The following is a 26,460-nucleotide window of genomic DNA, read 5'->3' as shown; positions in this document are numbered from 1 at the left end:
CGTCTCGATGAGAAGGCCCGGCTTTTCGGTAACTAGAATTAATTGTAATTGATAATCAATTACAATTGAAGAGTTCCCAAATCAAAATGAGATGCCTCAGTGCCAGAGCTACGGGCGGTTCTAACTATAACTACACCCCGCGTGTACTGATCCCCTGATTTTGGATTAGAGTGTATTCTCGCAAGTATTTCCACAAAATGCAAAAACAACATTGTTTGGTTGACAATAGATGGGATACGCCCGCGCCAAATTTCACGCGAAAGGCGGCCTCATATCGAACGGTCAATCATTGGGATTCGAAACCGATACAGAGCGCATTGCGGTTAAGGTGAGGTTGTGAAATATCCCTAACCTTATCTCTGTAAATTCTAATAGCCAATCAGCGGCTTACCGCGAAAAGCTAAACCAATCGGATTAATTCAGTCAGGGCGTGGTCGTGAATCTGATTGGTTTACAGTGGACGGCGGGAAGTATGTGAATGTGTGTCGCGCGATAGAGGACGTGTGGAGCAGGAAGTAAACAACGAGAAATGTCAAAATTCTTTGATTGCTTTTTCGAAATCTTTAACCGTTCAAACCCTGATCCTGATCTTAGGTTTATATTTGCAGATGAAAGATAAGAAGGTAAATTTGATGTGTGAATTTTAGAAAAGTCGAAACCCATTTTTATATTACCTAGGATAGGACAGGACCTAGGTTAGGTATTATTCCTTGATTAGTTTATTAGCCTAGAAGTTAGAAGCCTACATCTCTGCTGACGCACTACTGTGCTATCATCAACGATGCTTTAATATAGAAACCTCACCGATCACAGGGACTCGTATCAGAGTTGTAGGTAATGTAAAAACGATAATCTATTTAATCCAATGTATATAGTATATATATAGACATTGGATTAACAGATTATCGTTTTTACATTACCTACAACTCTGATACGAGTCCCTGTGCCACCAATCAGTGGATCCTAATCAGTCAGTCATTGCACGGTCTCGTACCTCTGTGTGGCAGTCTCCATGTCGAGAAGATGGGTAGCCAGTATAGAGTGTAGAGGGTCAACAGTAGTCTACACGTCTCTCACGTTTCTCCTACCCTATCAGATAGTTAGTATTGTACATCTGCTTTGATAAAGACCTAACCTGTTCAATTATATCTTTTGGTTTCTTTTTAATAGTTCGCTTAAACAGTTTCGCCGACGTCGTTTAAGAAACATGAGTGTTTCAAACGAGGAACATCTGACTCTTCTTATATCAAAGATTGTTCAGGATATACAGAAACTGCCGATTTATTCACAATTACAGAAAGCTGCCAGAGTAAGTAACGCGCTGAATATGCGAATTTCACAGGTGTTAAACAGAATTGCTAATGAAAGCGGTTCTTGCTTTTCCAGTTCGAAGTCTCGAAACCGTCATTAAAATTGAACGATCTGAAACAGGGCGTAAAGACTGCTCTCAGCAATGCAGGTAATAATATCAAATCCTAAAAAGCTCGCCGCTGTACTTGTTACGGTCATCTCACTGCGACACCTGCGTCGGTTTTTTATTCAGGTTGGGAGAAAAAACTACGAAATGAAGTTTATAAATGCGTGCAGAAAAACGCGACGATTCCTCAACCTCTCATACCGGTTGAACATTATAAAGAACCGCTTGTGTACATGAGAAAAGCGCAAGTGAACTGGGAAAAACGAATACTGAAAAGTCTCAATTCAATGTGTACTGAATTAAACATTCCATTAGCGAAAAAGGTAACTAAGTTAGTCCATGCATTGTGGAAAAGGATTTCTAGTAGAAACAGCATGATGACAACCATCGATGAAAATCCCACAATTAGAATGAAAAGTAAGGTCCGAAATGTTTAGTAGTTCATGCAACGTTTCCTCTGTATCCTAGTATTCATCTTCAGGAATTCTGAATTATGAAATCATAAAGGGCAAAGAGACTAATTCATTAATCAAGTATGTGCAAACAACTAGCTAAAGGACACATTTCAAGACTATATTCTTCATTCTCGTGTTGGATGATTATAGTAGCATAATGAGCTCTCATTATAATGACATGTTTGTTATAGAGACCTGAAAGGGAGCAAAGAGATTTGTTAGGTAGATGGACTGAATTAGGCCAAGAATTGCCCGGTAAGTGCTAACACCGTTATCTCTATTCACTGAAATTTTATCACAATTTCTCTTCATTTCTGTTGAATTTATTTTCAGTGGATTTAAGTAAGTTTCGCCCAGTGTACGCGCCGAAAGACTTTCTAGAGGTTTTAGCCGGTGTGAAAAACCCTAACTGTACATTTGCTGATGCACCGAGGTATTTCTGCAAAATATGTTACGCAACGTCAGAGTATTATTCATGTGCTCTCATTAATGTTATTTCGTTCCCTTAGTTTTCAGCATTTCTGGGGTGTGGTTCAAGTACCGCTTAAAATAAAGAACATTCATGAACTTGTGAGTAGAAAATGTTTTTATGATTTTGCAGAGTATTGATAACGAATTATGGATATGATAACAGATAATCTGTAGTTCTACAAATTAACTATTATTCATAAAAAAAACTATGATTTAAGTGCATAACCCCGTATAATACAGATTTTAAATTTCCACAATTAAAGGCACTCGAAACCAGTTGAAGAGCAGGTACCATCATTAAATGATGATAAAACACGTTCAGTTAATTTGTTTCTTAGAATTACTTTTACTAAACTAGTCTTTCTTACTACACAGCATTGTATCGTTTTTTTACTGCAAATATATTTTGGACAAGATCAAACTAAGTACATTGAACCAGTATGCGCGGGTCAAAGAAAAATCTTTGAAATCACTGAAACTGGAATGTCGTTTATGTCTCCGATGTTTTTTACAACATGCGTATTTCCTGGGCTTACTACGCGTAATTATCCAGGTTTTAAAGGTTCCGATTCAAACTATCATCATTAGTGAAATCAATGCGTGCCCTGCCGCGAGCTGATACGTGATACGGTTGAATCAACTGTAACGATATTGGCAATAAAAATAAATTCTATTTTTCAATTATTCTGATAAAATTTGAGAATCAGCTGGCTGTGTATTTCCCCTATGTAATCGATATTAAATCGCGCGTACAGCCGACGGTTTTCTCAGAAGCTCCAAAGAAAACAATAAAAACTACAGAAAAAAGCTTTCGACGAAGCGAATATGAAATCAACCTTTAATGAGAATCATCGTCGTTTCTGGAGTAGTTTTGATTTTTTTTCATTTGAAATCTCGAGTCGCTTTATGAAAATGAACGCCGTATCTAAATCTGTTCAGTATTGGTGAACTGAAATATTAGTCGCATAACGGTTTTATGATGAGGGCTTCGAAAAACTGCGCGGACCTTTCAAATTAGAAAATAAATCGATCATTGCGGTAGAATAATCAAACTCTGACGTGGAGAACAGATCCGAAGTATAAAACCCACACGATATACAAAATTTATAAGATTAAAATCAAGTTTTATTATTCAAGAAATTAAAACCAAAATACACAACATTTTAGAAACTTTCTAAAGACCATCGTCAGGTGTGAATCACTTATTTCGGTGATATATATATATATTGTATTTGTAGCTGGTATAGGTTCTGTCTCAAGATAAGTGATGCAAACGGATCTGAACTCTAAACGATCTTATTTTTATAAATAGATTACTCTGCCGCAAGCTATGAATTGTTTGTCGACGGATGAAGATCTAAGATTCTTAATTACAAAGAAAATTTTTTAAATCGATTGTCGGAAAACTTTTCAAATGGCTCTGATTTTCTTATGGAATTGTTTTTCTCGGTTTTGTTGTTCTCTCCGACTGATATTCGTTCTATTATCGATTGCAGTAATTTGTAGAAGACCTTGAAAGGTCGCCGGTTGAAACGTATAGTCTGATTAGGAATAGAACCTCGTTGCGATCAAATGCAGAGCCATAGAAAACTTCGAACAATTAACTGAAGTCCCGGAAATTTTCGCTTAATCAACTGAGATTTCTTATACTGTAAGATTTGCAAAGACTTTATAGTTATTTCTTTCGAACTAGGCTTTATATTTTGGTCTAGAATTCAAACGATAGCAAATCCCATCAATTTTAATTTTCAAGCAAAAGCCTATGCGCATGATCACACATATTTTGCCATATAATTCAGGATTTGAATTAGCTCGTGTTGTATTAAAGGACATATTCCTCCACGTGATAAACAAATCTCATCGATAGAAATATGAAATCAGTTTTGTATCGATGACGTCTGAATGAAGCGTCTCGGTTTAAAGTCGCCTGCAGGGATCGAAGGGATATAAACTAACGAGTCTGTTTTGCTATGAAAATTCGTTCATGATTTCCGTGCGGTAATCCGTTTAGACTGACGTGTTTCATTTTCATATCAATTCCAATTAAAACTGTGGGAACAGAGAGCATTTTATCCATTCAGATTCATGAATTCAGTGGTTCTCGGCTCGATTCACTGTTGATCATGTAGCTGTACCTTTCTCTACTCCTTTCCTCGTCACCTGAACAGACGTGACAACAACTACTATTTGAGAGTAGTTTTACTTTCAACCATTCCCAAAAATACTCTCAAAATCAGAATGATTTCTAGTTCATTTTCAATTAAGAGAGTAGTTTAACTTTCAACCATTCCCAAAAATACTCTCAAAATCAGAATGATTTCTAGTTCATTTTCAATTAAACTACTATTTCTAATGTAAAATGACTCTGATTTTCGGTGAAAACTCCTACAGTGATCAGGTATTCTGGTCAACGTAGTGAGGGATTTTTTCCGTGTCACGAACATAAGCGAAATCTGATGCGATCCACTTAGTCCCAGTTCTGTAAATGCATATTATTCGCCCGTACAATATCCAGATCTTTAGAGTACTCCTTCGGATCAGGGAGGTCACACTCCCACCTCCCTGATCGGATCAACTGAGGTCACTTTACTAAATTCGGCGATATCTATTGAATAATGATCGTCTTGTTGTTGTTTCAGAGACTGCAGTACAGCGAAATGTCTATAAATCAATGTCAGGCGGGGGTTGATGATTGCTCGTTTATCCCGCAAGAATTGTTCGAATCGGAACGATCAAAGCTCGCAAAGAAAGGTATAAAAACAAAAAGCTTTGCCGAAGAACTCGCCTCGGAATGAACGGTATTTGATAAACGATCTGATTTTTTATTCGAATTTCATTTCTAGTTATTGCCCATAACCACGGACCCGTGGCGCAGGAATTCGCAAAGAAAGGCTGCAACACGTCGCACCGAGCAGAAATATGGAGTCAAATTCTCGGTGTTACGGTAGATGAAATCGTAAGTGTTCATAAATATGCATTACTAAACTCGAGCCTCAGGTAATTAGAATATACACTTTTTAGTGGAGATTTCGCGCGCATTTGAGGATCCATGAAAATGCAGCAATCAATTTTGATAAATATATACGACGATGCTTTATTTTACGTAACAATCAATTTCGATGTTCACACATTACATCCTCTTCAGGTTTACAACTCGAATATGAATCAGTTACGATTAAGTGTAACTAACATAAACTGAAGCCAAAATTACATAGAAATAATACTGGTGTTATTACTAGAGTTGTATTATTTGAAATATATTCACGGTAATTGATGCACCCTGAGAATATTTCGTTACTATTTACTTAAAATATACGGTAGCCTATTTATTTGGGAATAAGATCATATTACAGATTGGGAATGATCCCCACGTTACGGCAACATTTGGATTCAACCGATCCGGATGAGGTGGTCTCGACTGGAAAATTCGAACCTCAATCGATTATTTGATGTCGGCAGCCACGAAAATACACCAAAAAGATTATCCTTAATACGGATTTTTATCGTAGCCCACAAACGTAGTACTACGGCTTCCTCTAGACCTGTGATCGTTAGAACTTGATTTTTGGTTTTCTTATTCTTCACTGCGCGTGAATTTTAAAAACTAGCGATGATGCTGTTTTTCGCGCGACAAAGAAACCAGACAAGTTTTCGCATAAAGCCCCGCCGGCGTTGCGGCTGATGTGTTCTCAGACCGTTTGAGGTCTTGAGCTTTCATTAGAAGGAAATTTCTCTGATAAAATAAAGAATATTCTCTAATGTCTAATGTGAGATGCCGTATACATGAAATCCACTGATTATCACCTTACAACAGGCGTTAATGATTAACACTGCAATTAAGGCTCTGTTGACCTTGTTATGATCAATTTACCCTTTGTAATGCGAATAACAAGTTGCCAGTGCATGAATTTGATCGCTGGGCTAAATTTCGCAGAGTTACAGGATATATCAGGCGCGGATTTAGGGGCTCCGGAACCTTGCCTTCCCGTTGAGGTTGCCCTTTTCGTCAAGAGAAAGATCATTAAAACCCTGCAAGTTTGACACTCAACCCCTTAGGAAGTTGCAAATATCCCGATTATTTCTTAGAAAATACCTAATACCGAGGGTGGGACCCCGATTACGGAATGGCAGCTTTATCTGAAAATGCTTTATCTTCGCTCCCTGGCCTTCAAAATTTCTTAGATCCGCACCTGTATGCCAAGCACTGCGACCGAAATCTTCACCGGTGTCTGCAAAAGGTAGAGAAAATACTTGATCAACCGTTCCACCGTTTGTGATCATCGGCTCATTTTATGGTAGATTGAACTGATCAGGTTTTGTTGCTGGTCAATCAATCTATCAAAATGTCAGACGCAGATCAGGCTGCTGCGTCTGGATCGTCATTGATCATTTCTCCGGTTGCATTGTCGGTCTGGAATTGTTCCAAATGATTTAATGCTGACACTCGGCCTTACGAGTTTTTTATGCCGTCTGATGATGAAACTGTTGTATCATGCGAAGAGACTCGTTTCTGGTGAGACTAACGTCGGATGAAGGGATTATCTTCGAAAGGGCTATACTTCGCGGATAGCTTTTCCACGACTGCACCTCGAGACTCAGTTTTCAATATGACGCCCAAATTACTTTCGTTCCTTATTGCCGTAGGTCTGACCTTCTCACGCCCGCTAGTTCCGCATAGATTTATCGTAAGAAATCGACGAACAAGTTCGCAGGCGGTGTTACAAACTTGTCGGTACGAATGTGTCTGATGAATATTCCATGTCTTCGAGAAAAAGCATTTCATCGTCGATTCGCTGTTGATTCTTCGTCGATTCCGCTTACGGCATTGTTTTCACTCGGATCACACGCCGGGTCTCGACAGACTCATTCGCCAGCGATATCGAAATCCGCTTTTACGTTTATTTCATTTCGTGAATTTTGTTGTCGTCGTCGTCAGACGTTGAATCCATTTCGTTGACGCGGCAACAAGTAAATAAGATTGTCATAATCGAATACGTGGCAGTCGCATTCTATTTCACTCATCTCCTCGAATAGGAAATCGGATAGATGGAGATCCGGCCCGCGCCACGCGATCAGCTCGACGAATATAAACCGGACTTCATTCGATCGCCGTTCGATACGTCTTTTGATCGACGCGGTTTATTCGTAACGATCTGACAAATTCGAGTTGACATTTTCTGTCAGTTTGAATTCGAGCGTGTCAGATCGAAAACTCTATACCGGTACGTTTCCCGTCTCGGTTGAAGCTAGTTTTCATTTGTTCTGTTATTCTCATCTTTGTTTAGTTATTATTAGATTAAATGCAGTTCGTCACGATCAGACGAACTTTATCTAGTATGAATATATAATATTCATTCTCTTGTTTATAATTGATTAGTTTAACCGGGTATTGAACAGGTGGATATCATTAAACTCGCTCTCATCCACTTGTCATAATTCGATCCTTTTTATCTTTCTTCATAACTAATTGTCTTACCCCCAATCGAAATGAACCTCTACGCTCGCGCCGGATTTCAGGGCCGCTTTAGGCGTTTTACTATTTCACGCGTGAATTATCATTACTTTTCAGAAGTTTATATGTAAATCTGGCGTTGTGGAGACTGCGGGGTAGCCGTAGGAAATGCGTGAATTAAAATGCAGAATTTCTATTAAATCGGCCATTAGTCAAGTAAAACGTACATTAACGGTGAAATGTCGAAACGGTTATTGCTTGGAAATCCACTAAATAACTGGTTATCAACCACGGGTTACTTGTCCAATTTCGTTATTTAATAGAACCCGATTTCTCACGCTAGCGCTTTCTTCACTACGCAACGGTTTCTATAATTCTATAATTCAGAAAAATTTCATTTCAGACACCGACTTCAGCATGAAAACAGAAATAATTTATCACCCTTGTCCACGAATGAAGCTGAAATATTTAGTCACATTCGCGGCGTGAACTTGTCGGCTTCAGTCGATAGAAATTTGCGTTACTCTTCGCCGGAAACCGAAAAAAAATCTTTTTCGCTGAGCTAAGCCGAAACTAGACGCGGTTAGGGTTTTTTATTCAAACAACAAACCGCGAAAGGCTTTCAGAAGTTTATCTCGCTTAAAAAACGCTTTGTATTCATTGAGTATTTAAATCCCGGCTGAAGAAACTCGGCGAATGAAGGAATACTTTTCATTCATTATTCATAGATGAAATTGTTAAATGTTGTGTAAAATTTATACCATCTCGTAACCATCGCTTGTCTCCTTTTGTGTCTATATGTGCTGCAGGCCAATCCCTAGTCATAAACCTTATTTTGCCGTTGGCGAGCCCATATCACTAACAGTCGTGATCGATCACCGGCAATGATGAATTTGAAGTTGCGAAATATCAATTGATCGTGCGAAGGATAGTGCACCGATTAACCCGCGTCCCAGGGTAATAATATCCAACTACAATTCTCTCATTCTTTCATAAAACCAGAAATGATTTGCTGAATGTTTTCGCTATGATTACATCCGTGAAAAAATGATTGCTCTGTTTTCGTGTCATCGTCTCGGTCAGTGGGTGATATCATTTTTACGGTTAAAAATACGCGTTCCCTCGGATTGATAGTGTTGTTATTGAATAACCAGCTGTAATCAAGTCGTTTTACGCGGCTCGTAAATATCGATCGAAACCGCGTTTGATCTGGCGCTATCTTCGTTCTATTCCGTAAAAACAATTTTTTCGGTTTCTGACATTTGGGAAAACTATGAATCATTCCGGTATGTCGTCGGGGGCGCCTCGAAAATATCTGAAAAATCATCGCTCATGAGCGCCGTCGTCGTCGTGATCTATCGCTGTCACGATGTCGTAGATTTTCATCATCATTTTCTGCTTTTATCGAGCTGCGAAAAGTGAGATTATCGGACTTTCAAGTTGGTTCATTTCAGATATGCATCTCTACAGCAGTTGTCTGTCAATTTTGTCTGTCTACCAATTTCGGGATTGAATCCAAGTCTCCTGTTTTCCCTATAATATAAGCCATGTATGTGCTTGTACTGTCATCAAAGTCACCCTGAAATTCTAGCTTATTAATTAATCCCTGGTCTATCTATTTTTGTCTGGGATCGATTTTTTGAAAGAATATTTCTCTTAATTTTTGCAACACAATGTTATCTAAATAGGAGCACTGAAACTGTGCAGTCTTTTGTAAAAGTAAAGGAGGCAGGAGTGCCAGATTTTGATCAGAGTGTTCAGATTTTGGTAGGTTGGAATTCACTGTGAAATCAGAGTTTTTAAGACTCCTTCTTTGACAGAAAAAGTACAGTATAAAGAAGACCTTAGAACTCTAGAATTAAAAAGATTTCTCATAGGCAAATGAGCTCCAGTTATTCAAGGTAAACCACTTTGCCCATGGGCAATTTATTAAGACTCCTTAGCTGACTCCTCAATGATGTGGGGTTAATAATCACCTTGAATCAAGGCATCACATAAAAACCTTGTTAGGAGCGTGCCCGTGTGGTACTGTGGTATCTAAAGCGGAAAAGGCTTGAAAAAAATAACTAATAAATAGATTTGTAACTGTTTCATTTCAGGATCGGCTGTACTACGAACAACTGAAGCACTACTTTTTACAACATGATTTGTTAGTCGATGCTCTTATATTCAAGGTATATTACATACACCGAACAGTTGTAGCGCTCATAAAGTTTGCTTACCTGAACAAGAAAACAATATCCCTGATGTTGTTTCTTTTCCGCCGTAGATTTTAAGTTCATTGACACCTCTATGATTGATCGCGCGATATTTTTTGTTCTATTCCTAATGATAACAACAGCTTTCAGTTACTGAATTCTGACGAGAATCAATGATTGCGTATTAGCCATTCATCAATACTGTCTGGCCTGTAGTGTTCAAAACAAATGTGAGTAAAAAATGCTGAATTTTTATCAATACTCGATCTGATAAATTACTTTTCAGGATGTGAAATTAACCGCTTCAAACGACGACCAGTATTTTGTGTTTGAAGATTATATTTATCAGGTAGGGCTTCGAATTAAGCGGTTTCGTGGAAGCGATTATTTCAAAGTTGCAAAAATTGTTTTCGTTTACTACGTAATTCATTGTGTCTCAGGTTCTGCTGCCATTTTCTCGTGACACTCACGTTCTGGAACATTTCGCGAATCTGAGCGCGACGCCGGCAAAGTCTTACATCCGAGGCAAACTGGGAATCAATGAATTCGCCGTTAATTATCCTCCTAATGGCGTCATTCCTTTTCATGGATTCTCAATGTATGGTGAGTGTATAACGGTTTAATAGATCGGCTGAGAGAATCTTATGTATTTCGAATATTAACCCTTTCATTGCTGGCTAATCAATACCCTATAGTGCTGAAGGAAATTTGAAAATTCTGAAAAATTCGACCCTTGTGTGTTGAATAAAGGGAATAGCACTATAGTGCGTCTACCCCCTGGTGCGGTATATCGTTAGTTACTAGTATTTCACTATGTTTGACAGGTGCTGCCATCTTTCAAGAGAGATAATTTGTAATTACTAATTAAATCAATACACCGCAGTGCGGTGTACAAGCAAAATTCATCACTGATTCGTACACCGCACTGCGGTGTAGACGCACTGAAAGGGTTAACTCGACGACTGTGCGGAGATCTGTTTCATCAGCTGCCGCGTTCATAAGATATTAAAAACGTTCATTATCAAGAACGTTCTGAATTTAGTCCATTCCAATTTCACAACTGACTAAGACGTGTTCACACTAGGCACTAGCGAAAAGTCCATTTTAGATTGGTTTCATTTTAGAACGGACAATTAAGGCCGACCGAGAAGACCGATGTAGGTCCATTTTTTACGTGAATTTCAGAATGGATCATTACCATTTCCTCGAGTGTGAATAGAATCTGCTGTCAATCTCAGTGTTGCGATTATCTCAAGAGTTGAGATAACTATCTCAAGAGTTGAGATGATTGCTCGTAGGTTGTATATAGCTGGACTAGTAATAACCACTGATTTAAAAATAGCGGTGAATGCACCGCATTAATTTAGTTCGTTCTAAATTTTTTTCTAAATTTTTCGTTCCGAATTAGAAAGGACTATCTAGCGATAGTGTGAACACGACTATAGACTATCACTCGTCAATTACCCTACCCTTGTTCTGCTGTCTATTTTCAGTTGCACCTCTGTGTTTCATATACAACGATGTTGTTAAACTGTATTACGTGTTTCGAGAGATGTACACGCGATATTTCTGTCGATTGCACTGCATTTCATCGCATCCGCAGGTAATGAAAAATTCATATCAAAACACGCGGTGTTCGTATTTTTGACTGATCTAGTTGAAAAGGATATGCATTATAGAATGCACTAGTCTCGGATCTCGTGGGACTGACGGGTTATTGTTAAAAATCCAATAACATTCTGTGCGTGCGCAAAGTGGTGTTAAAGCGAATTTCAAGAAAATTTGGATTCAAAACTAAAACCCAGCATTATAGAATTGCCAAGGCCCTTTCGGGTACAAATCTTTTCATCATGATATAAACTTAATCCTTTAATAACCCTATTCCTAAACCGAAACATATCCCTAACAAAACCTAACACGAACCCTGATGACACTTATTCCAAATTACGGATCAGTTCGGAATTAATACTGACCGGATCAACGCATTTTCTGGGGCAGACGTTAATCAAAATTTCCCCAAAAAATTTTTTGAGGACGCTTGAGGCAGTCGAGTGTTCGGTGACGTGTAAGTGTGATTATTTTCAGGGTATAGTAAGCTTGTGTCTACTGTTCGAGTCGTTGTTACAGTGTTATGAACCTCAGTTATTCGCGCATCTGAAATCAGTCGGAGCCCAGCCGTCAGTATTCAATCCGTATAACTGAAGAGTCTGAAAAATCTGAAGAGTCTGAGACTGATCTAATTTCTTTATTGTTCCAATTTCAGTCTGAAGATGGCGTTCAAGTGGTTGATAAGAGCATTTTCGGGATATTTGTCGAGTGATCAGGTTCTTCTATTATGGGACAGAATTCTCGCCTACGGCAGTATGGAGTTATTACCCGGTTAGTGAACCATCTCAAAACCCTCCAAAACTCCTTTTAGACGATGAACAGTGACAAAAATTGAATCCATTTAGAGTAGCCTCATATAAGTGTGTTTTTGTTTTTTCATAGATTTTCATGAATTCAATTATGTTTTTCACTATTCAGTGTTGGCCTACGCTATCTTCTCATTCCGGAAGAACAACCTGATTCAAGTTCAGTCGTATGCAGCAGCAGAGGTAGTTATGTGTTTCTATTGTATCTATGACTCGGGTCAGTTTTAATGATATTGATATTCATTGCGGTTTAGGAAGAAATAGCTGTTTGTGAAACTGCCCCGTTTCTTGTCATCCTTGGACTCCCTAAACCCACAACTGCCCCGCTTCTGGTCCGCCCTTGGACTCCCTAAACCCACAGTATCAAGGACTCCATAAACATGCAGTTGTGTGATTCGTTAATCAAATTTACAACCTGTTCTCTAGATATTTTAGTATCTATTGTTATTTTCTCTCCGGAAATTACATCTTATTCAGTTAAATTTTGTGCGATAAAAATTTGACAAATCTGATCTTTTTGCGGGAATCGAATTTACAAATTGTAAGTTGAAATGACAATTCAATCTCAAATAGATGAATAATAACTTATAAAGATTCTTTTGCTACAGTCAATTCCGGTGAAGCTTAAAGAAGTGAATAAAAGTTGAATGCTTACAAGAAACTCGATAATGAATATGAAATGTACACAATGATGAAGAATTACACTGCGATACAAATCGCTCAGACTTACACCAGTCACATCACTATCATGTCTGTCGAGAACAAGTCTGGAAGCTAGCGTATAATTTCATTCGTGATTTTACTGGTTTTGTTTTTGATGGGGACCTTCGGAAATTCGGCCACTTTCCTGATAATGATAAGTCGCAGATTCCGCAGTTTATCTTACGCTAACTGATCTGATCGTTTTATCCTTATGTGATTTTGTGTTCGGTATTAGTTTTGCGCTGATGCCCGTTCTTGCGTGTTAATACTGGCGGTGCGATATTCTTGATGAATTCCGTCATCAGTTGTCAAATCTACGAATCTCTGATGAATACTTTGGGCGCCAATAGTTGCTGGTTAATAGTAGCGATATCTCTAGAACGTTCGGCAGTTGTGCTCTACCCGTTCACATCTCGTTTCATATGTACGCCTAGATTCGCCCGATGCGCGATTGTAATCATTTTCACAATAAATGCATCGCTGATAGGTATTCACCCGGCAGTAATGATGCAATTCTCAAACGATCACGGATGTTACTACGAGTTATCCGACATGTGCTTACTTTTTTTCATATACGTTTCATACGTTCATCTTCTACCATTGACATTGATTTTTATATCGAATTCTGTTATAATAGTTCAGTTATTCAGGGGCTCAAAATTGGTTTCATCCATGTGACAACTACGAAAGCAAAACGTACAACAATAATGCTCGTAACAGTTTCATTTGCGTTTGCAATTTTCACCCTACCTTCCTCTGTTACTGTATTCCTACCAATCCTACCTGCCCGAAAGGCATTTTTATACGATGCATTCATTCAGTTCCAATTGTGTAATTATGTGGTCAACTTTTACATATATCTTTTACTAGGACGGGAAATCCGTCGATATTTCTGTGCAAGATTCTATTGTTGTAGAAAATAACTTACGACGTATTTTTTTTCTATCTCTCTCGTTCTAAACAGGCTGTTTTAGCGGATCTCACTACATTGAACGTCATACCGATTATACAATTGTGTTTGTTCGCCAAGTAAACAAACTGACAGCGTTCCAGCCATCGAATGATCGAATCAGAGACATGGCAATTTCAGGATCGGATATCAGTGACAGTAAATATCCTCGATTAATTCCGTCCCGTGAACAAACATTACAATTGACTTGGCTCAAGTCGGGGATCATTTTGGATTACGAAAATGTGTCTGACTATCGGAGTTAGATGGCAAATACTTCGTATATCGGATGAGCTCGACGTCAAATCCGACTTCGGTGGAGTTTGACATCAAATTCTGTACCCGTAATTAGTGATATCATGTAAATCGTTAAAAGTTCATGTTATGAAATTTCGCTTTTTGATTGAATTTTATTCCTTGTAATAAAGCGTTTTTATGGTTTACAAGTTTGTTTACGTGTTTCTTTTTACTGACAAAAAACGAGAAAACAAAAGAACTGATATCGACGACGGAATTTGTTCTACAGTCGCTGTTACTCGAGGAAGACCTTTAAGAGTTTAGTTCACGGAAATGCTACCAGAGGGGGTAAAATCCCTTGGAGATGAGCGAATAGGAAAAAGACAGTCGTTTCCACAGAAGTTCAATGACGTTAGCCGGGCATAGGTCGGCCTTGCGACGGCTTGCGACTCACTGCGACGCGATTCACAGCGACGATCGCGTCGCAACGACACCGACCTACGCTACACCTTGCGACGAGTTGCGACTGCCAGCGACGCCAGTCGCAATGAGTCGCACATGTTCTACTTTCTGCGACGAGACGCGACCGTCGCAACCGACCTACGCGCTCTTGCGACTGGGAGCAACTAGTAGCACACAGTCGCTGGAAATCGCGTCGCAACCGACTTGCGCCCCCACTTGTGACGCAACGCGACGATCGCGTCGCGTCGCAAAGTCGACCTACGCTCGGCTTTAGATGAATAATGCATAATTAGCTCATTTAGAAGTAATTTGATATGTTATGAAGTCATGGGTGCATCTTAATATCACCCTTCGTTTCGTTTCTTCAAAACAATTTTCTATAGTTTGACTTCTAGCCCCCTAGCTCTGTCTCCCTGAACTAAAGATCGCAGTGACGCTTTGTGAAGATTACAGAAGATAGATGATAAATTGATAATGGTCCTAGTGTCTTCTATTCAGCATCTAAACCGCTCACATCGGTATCAATTAACCGGAATCGAACCCAGGACATCCTTGTTTGACATCTGATCTACACGCAGACTCCTGAATCAGCGTCAATGGACCGGGGTCGAACCTGATACACCTCAGCTTATTCTATATGTATTGTTTAAATGAGGACAACTATCTTTTTCCAAATAATCAATAAAGAATTGTACGTTAGATCCTGATATATTCTCAGATCCTCGATTGCCAGAAGGTAGAATCCCTTGACTGCCACTGTTACATTCAGCTCACATCATCTATAAACAACCGAGAGAAATATATTCCGCCAAAAGACATCGTCAGACGTGTTGAGATCAGAAGATGTTTGACGCGACGGTCACGTCGCGTCGCAGAAAGTAGAACGTGCGACTTATTGCGACTGGCGTCGCTGGCAGTCGCTGGCAGTCTCAACCCGTCGCTGGCAGTCGCAAGGTAGCGTAGGTCGGTGAGTCGTTGAGACGCGATCGTTCTACTTTCGTTCTACCGTTCTACTTTCTGCGACGCAACGCAACCGTCGCAACCGACTTAAGCCCCCACTTGCGACGCCACACGACGTATCGCAAGGTGGCTTAAATGTGGGCGTAGGTCGGCCTTGCGACGGCTTGCGACTCACTGCGACGCGACTGCGACCGCCAGCGATGATCGCGTGGCAACGACTCACCGACCTACGCTACCTTGCGACTGCCAGCGACGGGTTGAGACTGCCAGCGCAATAAGTCGCACATGTTCTACTTTCTGCGACGCGTCGCACCCGTTGCAACCGACCTGCGCGCTGTTGCGACTGCCAGCAACTAGTCGCACACAATCTAGTCGCTGACAATCGCGTCACAACCGACTTACGCGGCGCCCACTTGCGACGATCGCGTCGCGTCGCAAGGCCGACCTACGCCCGCCTTTAAAGGCTGGCTTATGTCGACAAGCAACGCGATGCCTACCGATGCAACTCGGTTTATCGCCGATTAGCGGCAACTAGCGGCCTACGAGAGGCCGCCAGTTGCTGCTCTATCGGTTCGACATAAGCCGGCTTGCGACGGAAACCCGACGCCTACCGACTCGTCGCAAGCCGTATCCGGATAGTTGCCCATGTTCTACTCCGGCCTACGGTAGGCGGACAGTTGCTTTCGATCGCAACCGACATAAGCTCATCTGCGACGCGACGGAACTGAGCGCAAGGGTTCCAGCCAATAAGAGACCGCATATACATAATACAAATTATGACCGCTAGTTAGCGTCATTCGTAATTAGTCATAAATTTTCAAATTAAAGTATTTCGAAACGTTAACCAAACTTTCAGCACGGCAGATGACTGGACCGAAGATCTAGAAGCGAAATTAGTAGAATTATGGTGTGAGCGGCCATCTTTATATGATGTCGCTAGCACATTGTATTCAAAACAGAATCAGAAAGATAAAGATCTTAAAGAAATAGCTTTTCTAACAGAAATGTATTTCCCAATAATTCAAAATAAATCAAATTTATTCTCAAAATGCTTATCACGTGACCATCTGAGCCGTTGCAGTTGCCAGTAATCGTAACCGACATAAGCAGGAAAGCAACTGGGAGGATCTCGTTTCCCGATAGTCGGCCTCAGCTGCTGCAAATCGGAGCGCAGTCGACATAAGCTGGGCTGCGATCGCGGTTGCTCTCAGTTGCGTCGGTAGGAGTCGGTAGGCGTCGCGTTGCTTGTCGACATAAGCCAGCCTTAAGACTCTTTGTTTATTTGTTCGATCCTGACGCATCCTCTCTTCAGCATATGAGTCAGAACCAGTACCTGGGACACCCATGTTTATTCCTTATTCACCATACAGGTTACACAGAATCAGTAACAATAGACCAAATTCGAACATGGGACATACCCATTTATTCAAAATGAAAGGCATTAATCATATTCTTCGATAGATGGCGTATGTGAAATGTCGTTCATTGAGATTATTTGCTATTGGCGATAAAATAATTTGTGAGTTCAGAAAAATTCCAATAGATGGCGAAGTTGTGCAAATAGCTAATGTACACATATACCACAGTAGCTGGGAAGTATAGTAATGGTATCACATCCACCATCTTAAAACCACTCGGTGGCGTGGTCACTTAAGGCGGGCGTAGGTCGGCCTTGCGACGGCTTGCGACTCACTGCGACGCGACTCACTGCGACCGCCAGCGACGATCGCGTCGCAACGACTCACCGACCTACGCTACCTTGCGACTGCCAGCAACTAGCCGCACACAGTCGCTGACAATCGCGTCGCAACCGACTTACGCGCCCACTTGCGACGATCGCGTCGCGTCGCAAGGCCGACCTACGCCCGCCTTTAAAGGCTGGCTTATGTCGACAAGCAACGCGATGCCTACCGATGCAACTCGGTTTATCGCCGATTAGCGGCAACTAGCGGCCTACGAGAGGCCGCCAGTTGCTGCTCTATCGGTTCGACATAAGCCGGCTTGCGACGGCAACCCGACGCCTACCGACTCGTCGCAAGCCGTATCCGGATAGTTGCCCATGTTCTACTCCGGGCTACGGTAAGCGGACAGTTGCTTTCGATCGCAACCGACATAAGCTCATCTGCGACGCGACGGAACTGAGCGCAAGGGTTCCAGCCAATAAGAGACCGCATATACATAATACAAATTATGACCGCTAGTTAGCGTCATTCGTAATTAGTCATAAATTTTCAAATTAAAGTATTTCGAAACGTTAACGAAACTTTCAGCACGGCAGATGACTGGACCGAAAATCTAGAAGCGAAATTGGTAGAATTATGGTGTGAGCGGCCATCTTTATATGATGTCGCTAGCACATTGTATTCAAAACAGAATCAGAAAGATAAAGATCTTAAAGAAATAGCTTTTCTAACAGAAATATATTTCCCAATAATTCAAAATAAATCAAATTTATTCTCAAAATGCTTATCACGTGACCATCTGAGCCGTTGCAGTTGCCAGTAATCGTAACCGACATAAGCAGGAAAGCAACTGGGAGGATCTCGTATCCCGATAGTCGGCCTCAGTTGCTGCGAATCGGAGCGCAGTCGACATAAGCTGGGCTGCGATCGCGGTTGCCCTCAGTTGCGTCGGTAGGAGTCGGTAGGCGTCGCGTTGCTTGTCGACATCAGCCAGCCTTAAGACTCTTTGTTTATTTGTTCGATCCTGACGCATCCTCTCTTCAGCATGAGGGCAGAACCAGTACCTGGGACACCCATATTTATTCCTTATTCACCATACAGGTTACACAGAATCAGTAACAATAGACCAAATTCGAACATGGGACATACCCATTTATTCAAAATGAAAGGCATTAATCATATTCTTCGATAGATGGCGTATGTGAAATGTCGTTCATTGAGATTATTTGCTATTGGCGATAAAAGAATTTGATAGTTCAGAAAAATTCCAATAGATGGCGAAGTTGTGCAAATAGCTAATGTACACATATACCACAGTAGCTGGGAACTATAGTAATGGTATCACATCCACCATCTTAAAACCACTCGGTGGCGTGGTCACGTTGGGCGTGTCGGTGAAAATATTTAGGCATGGTCGTGGTCACCTCAGGCGTGACTGACCATTATTGACCGAGTTGCCCGCTAGATGGCGAACTAGTCGAAGATGGCTGCTCTAACTGCACTACTGGCATGCAGTAGGGCTGTCTAACAGTCGTTGAAATGCCCAAACACTGATAGGTGGCGGGATTCTTTGGACGATAGAAGTTTATTTTTTTCATTCCCCACCGAATGGGTTTTAAGGACCCATACATTTGGTCAATTTTCTTAAAATCATGTTCCAAAACCGTCACAAATTACTTAATAATTCCTCGAAGACAAAAGACAAATGAACAATGAGAGCAGAATGCTGTTTGACATCATATTCATTTATTGCAAATAACAAACATAATATATTCTGCGATGGTCAGTATTCACCACAAAAATGGCGATCTATCAGCAAATCTACTTGCAAACTCTTGTTGGTAGTAGTATAGTAGTGGTTGAAACAATCATATTTAATATAGTTCATTTAGTTTGCTCTAAATAGTAAATTACACATGTAAGATTGTAAGTACAACTGTGTAAAGTGTTTGAAGAAATCATCATGATATACATGTACATTTTTATATGTATTCAAGAACTGAGTCTTAGAAAAAAACTATTGCAGTTTTAAACGAATAAAGTCACCTGCCCTTAAAGTTGCATAACAGCAAAAAGTTTGTTTTTATTTCTAACATTGGCCGTATTAAATTGCATTGGTATCAAAGCTCTTCTTACCCAGGATTGGATTCGAAATAAGCGTGCTCGCTTTAGATAAATGCCGATCAGAAAAAAAATCATTTTCAATTTTGTAATCAAGAACGTCATCGTCATCGAACGAAAGAAATCATGGTACTTTTTTCCGTTATATAAACGACTAAACACAAATTTGAAATACATAGAAAATAATACGTGCCCTTCAAAATAGAAAACTACTGATGTTGTGCTGATTTAGAAATGTGTCTGTAACGGGATGCATTACATGCAAATAAAGTCATCAACTATATTACAATATAATCATATATGTGTGTGTCTCTGTCTATATACAAATTATGGCTACATATATTATTTCATTTGAAGCATTTTGAGCTGAGAAGCCGTTCGAGTAATCCATTAATTTCATTGAAAAACAAATTGAAAAACACGTACAACGAAGTTTCTTATTTTCTATTATTTTCTATCGCTAGTTTTCTGGCTTTTAACAACAACAACAATAATGATAATAATAATAATAATAATAATAATAATAGTCATGATATAATTATAGTTTTAATAAATGGCAGATTATGACGATTATTATGAGTCTATCGATAATGTTTGTTTTTTTTTTACAGTAAAATTGTCATGACATTCTTGTTTTAGCCGCAGTTGATGAGAAAAACCCTCGCAAAAATCACCCGGTGAAAGATATACTGGATATACTGTCCCGAACAGGATTTTCAAATATTTCTAAATTCATTCGAGTCTTCATTTGAATGTTTTGTCAAGAAGTTATCAAGGGTTCGATAACTGCGGCTTGATAATCCCCATATAGATAATCCCCACTTGGCGGCACAAAGACGAGCTTATCCCGCAATCACAAAAAAGAAAACATTTCATAAATGTAACTTCTAAACTTCATACATTCTAGGCGTATGTACATAGATGTCTAACACTGTCAAAAAGGAAACATTGTCATCTTTTTTTCTCAATTAAGAAAAGAATATTTTTTTAGTATTGTTTTTGAAGAGCCATAAAATTTCTACGGCACAGAATTTTATTCAATGGTTTATAACGGGCGCGAACAATTTCTACATTTATATATATATAACATTTGTATCAATGTATTTGATTATTATGACAGGAATGTTTAAATTGGCAAGTATTATCGGATAAGTAGTTTTCGCATAATCGTCGAAGCTAGTGCGTATTTATTTATCAATCAATGTCGCATCTGGCGCGTGAAATTATTACGGCACAAAACAGAAACGAAGCAAAAAACGAACAATTTCAATCACCAGACGACATTTTACGATGACGAAACCGAGATAGTTCAGTTTCGTTCACACTAATAGTGCTAAGTTAATCTTGTGCTACATATAGCTAATAGAACACACACAGCCACGCTAGACGCATTTAGTTTTATATTAGAATCTATGAAAAACTACATTCAAACTCGCTTAAGTCGCCTTCAGATAGGCTAATCAGGGTCGGATCCAGATGGGAGCACAAGGAGCACGCGCTCCCATCGTAATCTTCCCACGCCCTTTTTAAAAATACAACGGCAATATCTTTCAGGGCACTTTTTCCACCCACACCTCATAATCTGCAGCCCAAGATTTACCCTTTATTCCCTTAAATGCCCCTCAAGTGCCTAGAAATAGTATGAAAATGCGCTGAAGTTTCATAATTTTTCAGACCCTTGTTATAGCTGTGTGGATTCTTTACTTGCCCTTTTTCACTATATATGCCCTATCCATTTCTTCGTGCTCCCGTCGAAGACTACCCCTGGATCCAACCCGGCTGATCACGTCATTAAACTCTATTTTTTGAGTCATAATTTATATTCCAATTCAATTTACAAAGTAGTCAACATAATGAACGACGGTCCCAATTACGACGACCTGAGCAAGCTTCACCACCCCCTCCCAACATCAACGACAACACGCCTCTTTCACTGCCACTGTTATGATGGGTATTTACACGCATGATGATGTCATTCACGATTGCATAAATTCAACATTCACAAAATAACCCAGACAATACCGAGCTGGTGAAACTGTACAAATTCATTAGAAAACACCGGGCGACATTTTCTCTTTTTACCATTATAATTTGATTTTTTGAAACGTTATTCCCCGAGTGGGAAGGAGATGGATTCGACGATGGACTCGAAAATAGTCCATGATTAGTCTTATTTCGAAGAAAAAATGTCCCCAAGATGAATCAATAGATTTGTAAGCATTCAGTTTTATTGCACCTTTCTGAAATCAGTTATTCAGATTGATTGCCTTTTTTTTTAGATGTAAACAGTTCCGCGAGTTTGAAAATTTTAAAATTCTTTTCATCGTAGCCGACATGTATTAAAAGGTTTTAGACGAAGGCAACCAATCTTTTATTCATCAAACTACACAATATTTAAATATTCAGCAGCCTATGTGATGATGCTACAGCAGAATTTGCCGCAATTTTTATTACACGCACACAATTTTGAAAAAAGCGGTCTCTCCAAATATCAATCCGTTAAAGCTCACGCATAACAATGTACATCGTACCCAGTACAAACCGCATACAATTAACTTCAGTATACATCGATTTTGATGAACTTCATATTTCGTATATAGAAGTGGTTGTATCTTGGAAGTACTATCCACAATAAATATTGCACGTTACATGACTAAATTCACATTTGAATACAATCTGACACACCCCATTATTTTCCACGGCGTTCTCTCAAATTTCTATCAGATATGTTGTCAGGGACAACGCTATGGATGAAATAATATCTCTAAGGAAGAAGTGAATCTTCTTCGTCTACGAGATAGACGCATTAGAAAACCCGGTTCTGATGTCCCCGGTGCGTGGAAGCGTTCAGAAAAAGGGAAAAGACGAAAATCGAAGAAGTGCTCAGAGATACAACGCGTGAATTCAGAATCTTCTGCGACGAACTGCTTCAAATGTGACGATGATATGCAACTGAAGAAACTATCGCGCGGGCAAAGATGATACGAGTCCGAAATATCTCCATTCACGTCTCGTTCGCGTTGCAAATTTGACGACACGGCAAAATTGAAAACGTGAGAAATCTTTGTCCATTCGATTCGCTTCTAAAACATCTATGTTACGTACAATTATATATTTTATCCAATATTTACATCAATTCGTATCAATTCCAATGCATTGCTATGTATTAGAGTCGCGTATTATATATATATATATATATATATATATATATATATATATATATATATATATATATATATATATATATATATATATATATATATATATATATATATATATATATATATATATATATATATATATATATATATATATATATATATATATATATATATATATTTTTACAGGCAGTTTTCAGTACTACGATGACAACCATTTTAAATGTATACAAGAAAAAAGTTAAACCGGGAAATTCATTATACACCTACACACGAAATTCATTAGTTTTTTCTTTCTTTCAAAGTTTGAATACTGATATTTCGCAATCTGTACAATAGACACTAGTAGATATAATATATAGTTACGCCCTCTCATGTTCAGACTGTCGATTCGATCAACTTATCGAAGAAGGAAATATCAAAACCATCCATCGAGTAGTGACATATTAAACATCGTATCAGCACATCGTTTCTCGCCGCGTTAGTCACAGCGCACGAAATTAAGCGATCTCATGCGTTCAAAGCGTTATGAAAGAAGATATCTGCCGGTCCATTTACACGAGACAACAACATCGTTTACATCAATGGCTTATATACAGGAGTTCGTTTACCACACGTATGGTTTTTTTTTTTGTAAAGACGCCGACACATCATCATCGATCGGAAATATACACCAAATAATACGACAAACTGCCCACAGTTTAGGAGTTTTCGATAGTAAACTACATTCAAGTTTTTTTTGAATACACGTTCGTGTATTCTCGATAAATACAAGTACGTATTCACACTCGTTCTCGACAAAAGTATCTCATTGACATAAAGCTTCACATAATCTGCCCATATACATACATATACATATCATATAAATCGTATAATGTAAACAAAAGTTCCAGGGGCTGATTTTCGGTTTATGAACATCCGCGATATAGTCTTTTCTTCACAATAATAATTGAGTATGGCACCATCAGAACGAAAGAGTCGATATATAGACAGAGGGAGAGATTGCGATCTCCGAGCGTTGAGTCTGCTAACTTTGTTTACCGCCGTTGCGTTGAGTTCGCAGTCCGAGAACGGTCGCCATACTTTTCTTCAAGCTGTTACGTAAACCCTGAAAAAACCATACGAAAAAAAGGTGTCATCCGAACATTCAGTGAATGAGCCATAGAATTATGAGAATTTGGTCAGATTATTTCGAAAGCTCTTGTCACCATTCATGCAAATATGATTTTTAACAGAATGGATGGCATTTCTAAATAGATAGTGTTTTAACTAGCATTGATAGAAAATCATAAGCAAATTCGATAGAACTCAATATCGCATTCCTTATGTAAAGCATATTCTTATGAACGCAAAGGAAGCTAACATGCAATGCATGTACCGATAGGTATGTTCAGCTACAATGACGACGCCCTATATACGTTCATTAAAGGTTAGATACTAAATTTAGCCCTTCGGAGAATATGTGACATTTTGATTATGATTTTTTTTTCGATAACCGAAAAGGTACAAGACATATATATATATATATATATATATATATATATATATATATATATATATATATATATATATATATATATATACAATGAATAGAAAATGAGTAAGTTTTCTTTTTACGGATGAGAACAAAATCTTATATAAAAATTAATGACGGGATAAGAAATTAAGACATGAATGAATGAATAAAGTAGTTTATCTATAAAACAATGATGCATATTCGGAAGTTTGTTTTCGCATCGATGGCTGTTACCTGGTCAGGTTTATTATACACAGATCAGTTATGTTTCCGTCTTTCGGGATTTGAACATGCCGAACACGTTCTGCACGCCGGCTTTTAAACTAGCCCTTAGACCGGCCTGAAAAAGTAGTGGACAGAAATATGCACAATAAGACATCGACATGCGGGAACTTTCGTCAACAATTCTCTCCATCGTTTCAGTCGATTCTGAGATTGAAACAAATTTCGTATAAATGCTTAGTCGGAGAATCGAACTTATACAGCCTAGTAATGAATTCAAGCAAGTCTCAGTGAAAATAGTTTAATCTGGCGTATTATAGAAAGTAAGTTTCAAAATCAGTATCCATTGACAGATTTCATTAGAAGAAACTGAATACATTGCTCCCATGCTAAAGTTTCTGCTATCAGCGGTGTGTTGGTGAAGGTGATAGTAAGGTTTCTTCAATTTTAATCAAAGAATTTAGTCGCCCGATGCTCTAGGCAAACTTTCTTTTTGAAGCAGAAATAGATTCAGATGGATTAGTAGCAATCCACTCAGGCTCTGTACTCGAGAACATACTGTATATCTAGGATGATAGAAACATGCCGAATGCTGCCTTCAGCTTATAGCAAAAAAATAGAAATATCTTTCTTACTTATATTGGTCTAAAATTTCCTGATAAACATATAAGTTGCAGATGTTATATCGATTAAATCAAATTCTCGGTATCTGCTCGTGAAATATGCTTCGAAATAAATGAATCAATTTGCGATTGTTAATAAAACCACGCAATCAAATAAAAGGTTACACAAAAACAGTGGCTATCGAAACAAATTTCACACCGGTGACAATATCTCAAAATAAAAAATGTTGCTGCAAAATTTCGAAAAAATGATTTGTCGTGAACAACATCTATATACTAACGAACTAAAGCTATTCAATTGAATAAAGAGGAATTTCTGAATGAACGGATTTAAATCAACATCGAAGCTAAAATCGGGCATTTTGTTATTTATAACAGATGAGCCACTGTGGGATATGCTAACACAATATCTAGAAAAATACATGATTTCGATTTTACCTTGCTTTGCATCATTTGTTGTCGTTTGATATCGGGTGTAGTCGGATGCGAGTCCAAACATTTCTGATAACGTAACTGCAAATAAAGAAATAATTCTCGAGTCTAGTTGCGAAGAGCTTCTAGAAATGACATGAACAACTGGCTGAGGACTAAAATTCTCAACCCTTTTCCAGTACCGACTAATAAATACCCAAAAGTGCTGGATAATTCAAAGATTTAAAAAAATTCCCTAAAACACCCTAGGCTGTGGAATAATGGGCATACTGCTTAAGACAGTGTGCTACACCATGGTGTGGTGTATCGTTAGTTACCGATTTAACTATGTTTGACAGGTGCTGCCATCTTTCAACAGAGATAAAAACTAATTACTGATAACATAAATGCATTGCGATGCGGTGTACAAGCAAATTCGATCACCAATCTATACACCGCACTGCAGTGTAGATGCACTGAAAGGGTTAAAGTTGCTAAACTTACTACGATAAGACAGGGGTGGATAGAGGGAAATGTAGTGATGCATTTCCAAGAGCATTTCAATTTCTAGACAACTGTGAGGATGGGTGGACTGTATTTTTTTTCAAATGGTCTTTACCTTACAAGCAGCTTCAATGGTTTTGCATAAAGCACCTGCTGAAGGCTCACAATGGAAAACATGAGCAACAAACGATCCTTGAGCGCTGTGCATGATGAAAGCACACAATCTGAAATTGAAAAGTCGTGTTTTTTAGACTCAAATGAAAACTTGAAACCAACACGAAAATTTGATAGATTTGAAGATTCGAAAAATTGATACGCACTTCACATTTTGCATGGCTATACCCATGAACGATAGGAATCGCACACGACATTCGCAAATCTGGTTATCAGGATTCTACAAAATATACAACATCTTTCGAATCAATAACCGCGTAATATATCATACATTCACGACGCGTTTCACAGTGAAAGGGTTAATGTATCGGTGCTCGCAGAGGTTTATCAGA

General features: G+C 38.9%; 2 protein-coding genes across 7 annotated transcripts in view; one reads left to right on the top strand and one right to left on the bottom strand.

The window, feature by feature from the left end:
• Positions 1–518: 518 nt before the first annotated feature.
• Positions 519–14,414, top strand: LOC141905391 (TBC1 domain family member 19-like). The gene is made up of 17 exons (XM_074794236.1): positions 519–623; positions 1,171–1,309; positions 1,387–1,459; positions 1,544–1,740; positions 2,064–2,127; positions 2,206–2,305; positions 2,382–2,442; positions 4,983–5,094; positions 5,187–5,299; positions 9,895–9,969; positions 10,280–10,342; positions 10,434–10,596; positions 11,487–11,596; positions 12,079–12,170; positions 12,257–12,372; positions 12,520–12,590; positions 14,074–14,414. The coding sequence occupies exons 2-17, from the start codon at positions 1,208–1,210 to the stop codon at positions 14,140–14,142; spliced, it is 1,581 nt and encodes a 526-aa protein (XP_074650337.1). The 5' UTR covers positions 519–623; positions 1,171–1,207; the 3' UTR covers positions 14,143–14,414.
• Positions 14,415–22,872: 8,458 nt separating this feature from the next.
• LOC141905801 (amyloid beta precursor protein binding family B member 1-like) overlaps positions 22,873–26,460 on the bottom strand; it is a 116,593-nt gene continuing 113,005 nt past the window's right edge. For 4 of the 6 annotated variants that reach the window (XM_074794841.1, XM_074794837.1, XM_074794840.1 and 1 more), the window contains 4 exons: positions 26,275–26,348; positions 26,070–26,178; positions 25,478–25,552; positions 22,873–23,786 (listed from right to left, as the gene is read on the bottom strand). In XM_074794841.1, the coding sequence (XP_074650942.1) occupies positions 23,706–23,786; positions 25,478–25,552; positions 26,070–26,178; positions 26,275–26,348 (339 nt within the window). In that variant the 3' untranslated portion in view covers positions 22,873–23,705. Of the gene's footprint in view, positions 23,787–24,428; positions 24,535–25,051; positions 25,072–25,477; positions 25,553–26,069; positions 26,179–26,274; positions 26,349–26,460 lie in introns of all 6 variants that reach the window. The other 2 variants (XM_074794839.1, XM_074794838.1) reach the window with 2 other exon arrangements.

The sequence above is a fragment of the Tubulanus polymorphus genome, chromosome 5, assembly GCF_964204645.1.
Source record: "Tubulanus polymorphus chromosome 5, tnTubPoly1.2, whole genome shotgun sequence".
Classification (NCBI taxonomy): domain Eukaryota; kingdom Metazoa; phylum Nemertea; class Palaeonemertea; order Tubulaniformes; family Tubulanidae; genus Tubulanus; species Tubulanus polymorphus.
Note: the sequence above shows the minus strand (reverse complement) of the source record. Positions and strands in the feature narration are given on the sequence as shown.

Bases quoted from the DNA above. Each gene is read 5' to 3' on its own strand.
- LOC141905391 (XM_074794236.1), top strand. From the start codon at position 1,208: ATGAGTGTTTCAAACGAGGAACATCTGACTCTTCTTATATCAAAGATT. The intron at 1,741-2,063 runs GTAACTAAGTTA...TGTTTGTTATAG, and splicing joins ACATTCCATTAGCGAAAAAG to AGACCTGAAAGGGAGCAAAG. The intron at 11,597-12,078 runs GTAATGAAAAAT...GATTATTTTCAG, and splicing joins GCATTTCATCGCATCCGCAG to GGTATAGTAAGCTTGTGTCT.